The sequence below is a fragment of the Nelumbo nucifera genome, chromosome 8 (genome assembly GCF_055504915.1).
Source record: "Nelumbo nucifera cultivar China Antique chromosome 8, China Antique-T2T, whole genome shotgun sequence".
Classification (NCBI taxonomy): domain Eukaryota; kingdom Viridiplantae; phylum Streptophyta; class Magnoliopsida; order Proteales; family Nelumbonaceae; genus Nelumbo; species Nelumbo nucifera.
In genome coordinates this window covers 4,580,140-4,590,936 of record NC_142656.1, presented here as the reverse complement: position 1 = coordinate 4,590,936, position 10,797 = coordinate 4,580,140, and the positions used below count along the sequence as shown (strand labels likewise).

The window sequence follows — 10,797 nt, the reverse complement described above, 5'->3', positions numbered from 1 at the left end:
ATTACATTTGATAGATTTTGGAAAACTATTGAAAAATTATATAATTTTCATTGTAAATTATTGAAAATTATTAAAGATAAATGATTATGGGAAAGGGAAAACTTTAATTTGAACCAATAATTGCACAATTTATTAAGATAGATTAGTATAATATTAGAAAAAGGAAATTATTGATTAGTTTATATTAGAAAATATAAGATAAATTAGTGTAACTCTATAAGTAAACCATTTAAAAGGAAAATAATTTATTTAATAACAATTTACAATAATTTTGAATAATTTTTCAAAATTACACAAATGTAATAAATTTTCCAAAACTTTCATAAAATTATATTTTTGAAAATTAAACACAATTTAGTATACTTTTAGAAATTTACCATGTGGCTAATACTTAGTATATCCTTTTGGTAGTTTTTGTCATCAAATTGAATATTGGATTGACAATGAGTGGGTGCCTTACCTTGAACTCACCCAACTCCAGGAATGGGAAAGGGAAAATTCAATGATTCCCCGTCCTTTATGGGGAGTGGATGCCTTGCCTTCAACTTGCCTGACACTAAAGATAAGGTAAGGAAATTCGAGGATTCTCCGTTCCTAACGGGAAGTGGGTGCCTTGCCCTGAACCTACATGACACTAAAGATGGAACAATGATGGGGTAGAGTATCTTGACTACGAGGCGAGGATAGGGATGGGGTGCCCCACCTCGAACCCTCTCCATTGCCATTTCGATATAATTGTTAATTATTAGTGAAATTAATAATAAAAATGTTAGCTTTTGTAATTATTTTTATTTACTTAAAGTCAATCAAAGTTTAATTTAAAAATAATGAAAATATAAAAGTTATTAAAATTACTATAAATGATTAATAAAACTAAATATATTAAAAAATAATTATTCATATTCAATTAATAATAATCATTTTTTGTAAATCAACATTAAATAAAAATTACAATTATTAAAATTTTAAATATTTATAATAAATTTGAACATTTTTAATTAATCAAAAGTAAATTTTGATTATTAATTTATCAATTAATTAATAGCAAATAAAATTAATCAATCTTTCAATTTTTCCAATGCATCTCATAGGTCCCTGCTAATAGTAGATATATTTAACTATAGTGCCATTGCCATTTGGGACTCAAAACATCAAAACATTTGGAGAAGAAATGGCACAAGCGTTTTGGCATAAAATTGTTTGGTATTGGCATTACTCCCCAAAACATTTAAATAAAATGTTTAAATAATATAATATATTATTTTCATTTAGTATGGTGGTACACTCGAACCATGCCATTAGTATTGTCTCGGAGCATATGTGCAATATGCATGAACCATCAGTCTACCACCTAAATCATTATGCCTTTGCGTGGTTCAAAGTATTGCAAGGTATCAAAGGGTGCATATCATTTTGGGGTTTTATAGATTTATTTTTCATATATTTGAAATAATAAAGGTTATGCATATTGGGTATATATATTAAATTAATATATTTTAATGATATTATGAAGAGATATATTATAGTTAATTATAATTTTATTAAAATCCTATGCTTAACTATAATTCTTAAGTTTTAATGTTTTATGGGATGGAAAAAACCTAACTCTCCTATCCAACCATAAAACATGCATTGGCACAACTTCTAAGTGAAAATATAATTAATAATTACTTCCAAAAATTATAAAAAATAAATAAATATTTTATTTTCAATTATTTTGTGAATATGATAGATCATCTATAGAAATATAATATATTCAATCATTGTCATCAAATGATAAAATATAATTAATTATTTACTTATTTTTTTAATTCTATATAAAATAAAAATAATTATTAAAGAAGAAATTTCAATTGTTCTATAGATATGATAGATAAATCCATAGATCTAAACCATATTTAGTCTTTATAGGTAGAGGAAAAATTATATTTTCAATTTTTTTTATTAAATTATATTTTTTTCCCATATATCTTGGTGAAGTTTCCATAAATCCACTAATAACACAAAAAAAATATATGATTTTGAATTGAAGAAATATAGATCAACATAAATTTAAAATTTCAAACAAAAAAAAAAAGAAATCACAAGATATTATAAAAAATTGAAAAAAATTACCTATTTTTACCATATTTTTTCAAATTTTAAAAAATCTTAAAAAATTAACGATCCACACTTATTTCTTGCAAATTTAGCACTCTAGGAATGAAGTTTAAAATTTTAAAATCATTTGGGAGGGAGGGGGTAAAAGGAAGCTTATTTCAAAGAAAATAAACTTGCTTTCCCCTTTTATTTTTTTCCAATTTTTAACCGTATCATTTTCGTCGATATGCTACTGATACACCCCCAATACACCCCAATACGGGTCCAATACACATGAAAAAAAACGAAATGCCCGATTTCCATACATATCCCGTATCTGTATTTTAAAGATAAAATACGAATCAGACAAATCGTATCAAAAATTTAAACCTTAGGAATAATCTTTCATAATACAAAAGAATGTAGCAACATACAAAATTTGACAGAAAACCAATAAAAATTCGTGAAGAAAAACGAATCATAAATTTCTCTATAATTTTTCAAGCAATGCACTAAGGTGAACAAATCATAAACTTCTCTATCAATACACTAAATACCAGGACTTGGGAACATTTATGAAGTTTGAATAGTAAAAGTTGATGTGAAATAATAATAGACTTCTAAAAACAGTTGAGGTTAGCTTTGATAGCATCATTGTTTCCACATGCAGCTGGTTGTTCGTTGTTACATCACATACGAGATTGTTGATGGATGTTTATAGTTGAAAGTCAAGTTTGACAATTTGTATTGATTAACCCAAAACATTTAGCGAGAAAATCTTAAAGAAAATATATCTTTAAGATTTGTATTGATCAACACAAAACATTAAAACACAAAACGTAATAGATTAAGATGATTTTACCACAGATATGAGATAAAAAAATCGAAATGGCAAAACAGGCTTTCTTCATGTAGCCAAATCTACATGAAATGATGATGATGATTATAATTTTTTCTTTTCATGATGATGATGAACCTTCTAATAGAAATGAATATAGAGGGAAAGCTCCGTTCATGAACCTTCTAATAGAAATGAATATAGAGGAAAAGTTCCATAAGAAACGGAAAAGTATGTACAGCCGTACAGCCCAATGCAGAATTCTGAATGTCAAATACCCCCTTCTATACACCAATACCCGTCATTCTGACGCAGGGCTGAACCGTCATTTTAGGGTCTCAGAACAGAAATGTGCATGTAACATGAGACGATGGAAAACTCAAAAATGCCCCATTCACATTAAATTCAAGCTCACGGATGACTCTTGGAACATGGTGTTACTAGATTCCAGAAGTACATAAACTATACATTTCAAACATGAATAGTAAAGAGTATCACAATGCACGACCCTGTTTTGACTGTTCCACTGGAACACAAGCTAGCAAATAAAGATGCAGGTAAGCTACAAACTACAATTCCACAGTTCTAAGCTTTATTTGCAGGTAATAGTATTTACCAGCTGCTAAAAACAATTTTAACAGACATGTTGTTGACAGTTGACCATCAAACCATGGAGCAGAATCCCTCATGAGCTTCAGGTAAAAAGCTGCATTTGGCATTCCTTATTTTAAGGACTTGTTATCTCCTTTTTGCTCTGAGTTTTTAACTGTAATAAGGAATGCCAAATGCAGCCTTACTCTATCAGGCATTGAAAGAAACTTGTGCACATCAATTAAGCCTTCAAACATCCTTTGTTTTTAAGTAGTAAGTGAATTTTTGTAAAACACCAATAGCAGATGCAGATCGTACCATTATATACAGCATGACTAAAACTCTAAAAGAGATAAACGCCATTGTCTATGGTCTGCTATTGCAATGCCACTAAGCACTAACATAAAGCTGATGTAGAAATCCACCCTTCTGATGCCAATTACCTCTAATACCTAGTTCTTTCGCAATGCCACAATGCACTAACAGAACAAACGAAAAGACATCAAAATCTACCCTTCTGCACATCTGTTCTCCAAGTAACCTCTAATATCTACTACCCATTAAAAAAATACACCTTGAATCCCTAATCCAATCATCAGAGAAATTTAATGCCATTTCCCAAGCATTGGATTGGGAGAACTGGATACATCACACATACACTACTTGCACCCTGATACTCTTGACTCTTGGTATGCTCAATTTCTTTTGAATCCATTACAACTTCATACAACAGTTCTGTAATTACATATAGGTCTAGTCATGCTATATTTCTGGGTTTAACGAATCATCCCACATTTCATTTCTGTTATCTGTAATCCTATTCAAATTGTAGAGAAAAGGTTTCTAAATCAGCCCCTACAATAAATATAAAAAGGTATTCTATGCAGGTAACACAAAAAAGATGCAGTCCCAGATTAAATTACTAGAAAATCTGCCAATAACAAAACAAACAAGGAAATGGATTCAAATAGGGGATCGTTGAACCCAAATATAGTTTATTGATTGTACCTAATCATAAACCATGCCATCTTCTATGATCGGTTGGATTATAATATTGAATATAAAAGCAACATTGGAAAATCAAAACTTTGGAAAATTGATAGTGCGGTGGAGAGAAGAACATTGATAGTCCTAAAAAGCAGGAACGAGCAAAAGAGAGGAAGGGGGCTTCAAAAGAATAACCTCAACTTCAGTTTTCAACACAAAAGATGTGCTGAAAGAAGTTCTGGACAGTTTGACTGGCATGGGCAAACGGCGAAATATAACCTCCCCTATGACCAGAATCTGAATATGAAAATATAATTTTCAGGAAACAAAAGGAGTAGACCAAAAACCAAAATCCGATTTTCTCATATAAAACGGAAAATGGAACCCATGGTTTAGAGACGATCAGACCATGAGAGAAAACAATCAAGATAGCCTTAAAAAACCCGTCACCGAAGAACCAAATTTAAATAAATAAGAATCTTTCATACAATAAAGTGAAGAAACCACCCAATATCAAGAAATCTTCATGTACCATAACTTAATCAGAGCTTCCAGAGTCCCAAGGATGCAAAGAAAAAACAAAAAAAAAAACACATACAGAGATTAGTTAGATTACAGAAAGGGAAAGAAAGCAACCTAGCCAGAAACGCTGAAACTTGGAGCTATTAAAATTTACAAAGAAAGATGTCCAGTCCATAAACAAGCAATCCGGACAATTTATCCATGAAAATACCTTCGTCCTAAGATTTTGATGATATCAGATTCAAGATTGTCAAGCATACAGACAGAACTTACATAACCGAAAAATATATAAACTTTAAATAAGTAGGCAAAACGAGAAAACCCCAACAATCACCACCATCCATGGACCACCTGGGTGTATCTGTCCTTGAGCCACCTGAAGCTCTTCCGCAAAGACCCTTTCATCTTCCCCTCCATGGCATAGACCTTGTAGCTAGCAACCCTCTTTTTCCTCTGCAACTCAGGATCGTTGAAGCTCCAACTCTTTGAAAAAGACCCACTGGTGTTTTTTCCTTTCTTGAACTTCACGTCCTTACCCATCTGTGTTGGTGGAGCAAAAGAAGCATAAGAAGCACTGTAACATCTAAGATCATACGTACCGGTTGCAGTCGGCCTGCATCCATAGCTCTGCATCTGCATCCTCCCATCCCCGTACGACCTGGATCTGTAATCGCCCATGAATACACAGAAAGACCCAAAGATTGGAGCGTTGAACTATGGAGGCGATACCAGGGGGAAGATAAGTAGTCAAGGAAGAGAAAATTAGAAGAAAAAGAAGAGGTGAGGGTGGCTTCTCTGTGTATTGTTTCCCACTAAGTTTCAATTGGACTTGTGGGGCCGTGGCATTTTTTTACTGACAACTTTGCCTGGTGAACGCCGATTAAAGACGGTAGTTGCCACGTGGTAAAACAGAGTTGAACGTTAAAACTGGGGTCCATTAGCATATAGAAGAAATCGGGACCGTCCAAATACTGCGCATCATCAGAAATCAGAACCCCGGCCAAATGTTGGACTTAATTTTTCGTCATACCAGTTAATAAATAAATAAAAAAAAGCAATTAATTTATAGCTTTAATAAGAGTAATCAAGTTGGTTCAAGTTTTTTACTAATATTCTTTAATTTATAGCTTATAGGTATCAACTATCCAGGGTTTTTCCAATATTTTTTTAATCATTAGATATTAAATTATAAAAAATGTTTCTTAATTAGGTCAAGTAGGAAAACTCCCCAAACTATCCCCACCTAATGGCTACTTATACTATACGGAAGAATCCTTTAACTAATATAAGCCAGTACTTCTATATGTCCTTCCTATAATAAACTACCAAATGCTCAATTGAAAGGAGTTTTATAAGTTTTATTTGAAAATGTAATGGTTAGGTCATTCTTAAAAAAGTTATTAATTTTATCTCAAATCCTAACTGTTCTATAATACCATCTTAAATTATGATGGATTCCTTCATCTATTAAGCTACCGTTATTCCCAATTTTATAAATTCATAAAAATTTATGAGGTGAAATAATCAATAAAACCCCTTTTTTGGATAGAAAAAAAAAATAGATTCAAATCAAGAACAATATGTTTTTTGCTTTTTTTTACTTATGTAGTAGATTCATAATTTAAAGATTAGTTATGATTCCCGTTCAGGTAATATAATTGCTCATGAATTGGCTCAAAGAGCAGTCACTCTCTTTGCCTATCATATGGTTTGTCACTCCTAATTTTGTTAGGAACTATGACTTTGGGTGAGATGTAGTTTGGTTTTCTTGGTTGAATAGAATCATTCTTACTTTATTTTCTTTAAAGGACATTCCTACAACAGTGATCTGGTTACACCTAAAGTTTTAAATATCGATATATTAGATATGCTGATAGGGGCATATCCGACAGTACCAGTCCTTTTTTTTTTAATCGATTTAGGGGTCCTATTTAAGTCTCCTCCACTCCCGATACATCCTCGTGCTCCCGATATAATAATAATTTGAACCTTGGGTCCAACTTTTAACTTGATAACAAAACCTGTTGGCTAGGTCAATGATCGGCCAGATGGAGACCGTTGAATTGTTGATTTGTTTGACCCATTATACTTTGATATTGATGGTATTATGGGTTGATAGATAATAATCTATAATCTATAAAATTATTTCAACGTCCCCGTTTCTCTCTATCTCTCTCAAAGACAAGTCAAATAAATCAGACCCAAAAAAAAAAAAGAACAGAACACCTAGAAAATAAAAGTTTTTGTTTGGTTTTCAGGAATAGGGATTTGGAATCAAAATTGGAATGGGCTATTCCATTCCAATTGTTTAGTTGAGAGGAATCCAATTTCATTCCCATTTCTGATGGATGGTATTCTCCTCTTTAAGGGAATGGCCATTCCTTTCTCCTCCTTTGAGAATGAAATTTCATTCTTGCTGATTTCAAATTTCCAATTTTCATTTCTATTATTGTCTTAATCAAACAGATTATAGAAATAGATTATTCAACCGAGAATCAAATGGACCTAAGAAGAATAAGAAAAAAAAGAGAAGTTTGAGTTTTTTTGGATGCTTTTAAATTATTTTTTTCAATCTCTCGCCCAACTTTATTCAATTCCATCATAGAGCTTGAGAAAACAACCCAGTTGGAAATTAGTTCGAGCCAAACAATGGCTTAATGGGTTAAAATTAAATATTTAAATTTCCTACAAAATTTCTCTATAGAAAATTTTATATTTTTATTTTAAAAACCATTTTTTTTGAATGAAGTAACAAAAAGGTTTGTGTGGACTGGAAGATTCTGTGCCAGGCAATCCAATGAGATCACCATACGATGGACGGTTTGGATATGCCATATTATCCCTCATCCCTCATCCCTCAGGTGTCATAAATAAAGTAGGTAACGTAGGACAGTTCTCCATTTTTTCCCTATATACATATATATTCATGCCGTACTGTACCTAAAATGAATTCAATTGATACATTTGTATTATTGTACGGGGGGGGGGGGGGGGGGGGGCAGAAATGCAGAATGAATTTGAATTTCTGAATCCACCTCGATAAGGAATTCAAAAGCAACACAAAATTCTACAACTTTTTTCCATGCTTTTGTTTTGTGAATTGCATGACATCGAAAAATCCCAAACCAACAAAATCTGGGGATTCTTGGAATGGCCGAATAGAAATCCATTAATTAGTTCCAAACCCACCAGATTCAAAATTTCAAAAGCAACCATGAATCCTCATTTCGAGGATTCGTTCGTTCCGTTTCGTTTGTTGTAGTTGTATCACATATACATTCACCTTCATCCCGCCGGCTGACAACTTTTTTTTTCGGCAAGAATACGTCACCCACATCGATCTCACGAAAGAAGCTGACTCGTTAACAGATCACCATCACAATTAGTATTTTCACGCATGGAAAACACACACGATCGGAATCAACATTAATGCATGGACGCAATTAGCTATCTTTTTTTTTCTGGAAAAGAAAATGACGGTGGGTCCCACATTTGACAATAGACAGACTGACCACGTAGAAATTGGTCCCAGATTTTGGATAAACCCGGTCTGGTCTCTGGTGTTAGAAGGCAAATTCGTTTCGACTTTGTATAATGTCGGGTTTTGTTGGGTTCAAATTCAAATGGTTGAGTTAAGAGTCAAGAGTTAAGAGAGAATTAGGGTGAATCAAGGAAATTTCGACCGAACTGTTAGGTAAGGTCGTCGTCGGTGTACTATTTATGAACGGAAAGGGGAGTCTACGGGAAGAGTTGGGTACAAGTTGTAGGAGTGGCACGATAGATTGAAGGATACTCTGACAGGTCGAAATGTTGACTAAGTCCACTGATGGTGATGGACAGTGTTGGATACAATAATATCTGGCCTACGCTTTTCAAGCTTATTAATTGAACTAATCGACGTCTGTTATAGAAAATGGAAATGGATGGATGGAAAGGATGTGGTCCTGGGCCCCCACAAAGTTAAGACTTAAGACTTCTCTCGAAATATCACTTCCGAGCACCTACCTTTCAATTGGGCTTGGATCTGCTACCCACAATTTGTTCTTACATCCCTATCCACGGATTGGGGTGGATTCAAGCCGATTTATTTGAGTTTTGGTTCGATCATAAATTATTATGTTTGAGTTCGGTTCGAACTAGAGATTTGAGTTTGATTCAAAAGTTTAAAAGTTCAAGTTCGGTTCGGCTCGAGTTCAGTTGTCTCTGACTGCATATATACCTAGTAGTCGAGGTGTTGAGCCAATGTCTCTCTCAGTTGATGAGGTGCCTAGCCAAGGTTTCCCCCAAGCCAAGGTGACACCCTATGTACATATACTTGACTAGGCTCGCGAGCCTCACGAGCTAAGTTGTATTAAGCTTGAGCTCGACTCGATTAGCAAACGAGCCCATATATTTGGCTTGAGTTTGGCTCGAAGCTTAGTTTAGACCGAGTCAAGCCGAACTCGAACAGCTCGTAAACAACTCAGCTCAAGGCCACCCCTACCCACAGAGTTATGCATTTAGAATATCTCTTTTTTCATTTGTTCTGTGCATATAGATGTAGGAATATTTTGTGGGTAATAGATCCAAAGTGCTTTCAATTAGGAGTTCCGATCTTGAGATTAGCTTCGGTTAGGGCAAACTCATGCTCACACCATCCCAACAGCCTCTTGCAACCTTGCATTGGGAATATCTCCCCATGAAATAAAGCACGTGGGTAGGGAGATATTCCCAATGCAAGGCTATAAGGGCTGCTAGAATGAGCGTTGCCCTAACGGAAGTGAACTCTCCAATCTCATACCAATAGAATAAGTTCCAACCACATCCCATTCATGATGAGTTCAACTTTTATAGAAAGACCCAAGCTTTAAAGTATCGGAAACGCAAGGTGTATCGGAAAGATAATTTTAAGAGATGTATTGGGATATGCTTAGGACGTATGGAGACGAACGAAAAATCAAGATACACATAAATATGATAAAAATTCAAATAAATCTTAAAAAATATATTACTAACTATATTTACAAATTTTATATGATTGTAAATAAGCCATTTAAATGTAAAAATCCATAATTTAATGGTTTATATAAAGTGTGATATATCGGGACACAATTAGTAATCATTGAAAAATGATGGAAAAACTAAAATGTGAATGGCAATTTTCAAAAACCAATATAATTAATATTAATATTTATTAGTATATAAATTTTAATAATTAATTCTAGCATTTATTAATAAAAACTTGTCACTCATTAAGAAAAGTGAAAATTTACTTAAAATAAAAAATATGTATAATCATTGCAAACAAATATGTGTGGCTCATTGGCGAACTTGTGGATGTTAAAACTTAAAATGAAGTGACCAAGGTTTGAATCTTGCTATAGCCTAAAATGTGAAGTTTTTGCACTAACAAAATAAAATTAATGATAGTGGATCATTAATTAAAGGAATTTATGAGAGAATTTGAATTAGGCGTTAAGATTTAAATTTAAATTTGCCTTGGAGTAATTGGATAATTAATGAAAGAGAAATTAGACTTAAATAAATGACATTAATGACAGATTTGGTATTAAATATGGATTGACGAATAACGATATGGATCCAAACTGTATCAGACTATTTCAGGCCCATATTGGAATGTATCAGGCCCGTATCGCTTGATACAGATCCGAAATAGCCCGATATGGGCTCGTATCGACTGATACATACAAAAAGAAATGGAACGAATGATTTATACACATTCCGCGTATTGGGTTCTTGTCGAAACAATACGTACCAGCTGATATTTTGAACCTTGGTAA

At 33.1% G+C, this 10,797-nt stretch overlaps 1 protein-coding gene across 1 annotated transcript; it reads right to left on the bottom strand.

Moving 5' to 3' along the window:
- Window positions 1-5,132: 5,132 nt before the first annotated feature.
- Window positions 5,133-5,819, bottom strand: LOC148789575 (uncharacterized). The gene has a single exon (XM_088892691.1). It carries the CDS (start codon window positions 5,693-5,695, stop codon window positions 5,348-5,350), a length of 348 nt encoding a protein of 115 aa, XP_088748817.1. The 5' UTR covers window positions 5,696-5,819; the 3' UTR covers window positions 5,133-5,347.
- Between the last annotated feature and the right edge of the window lie 4,978 nt (window positions 5,820-10,797).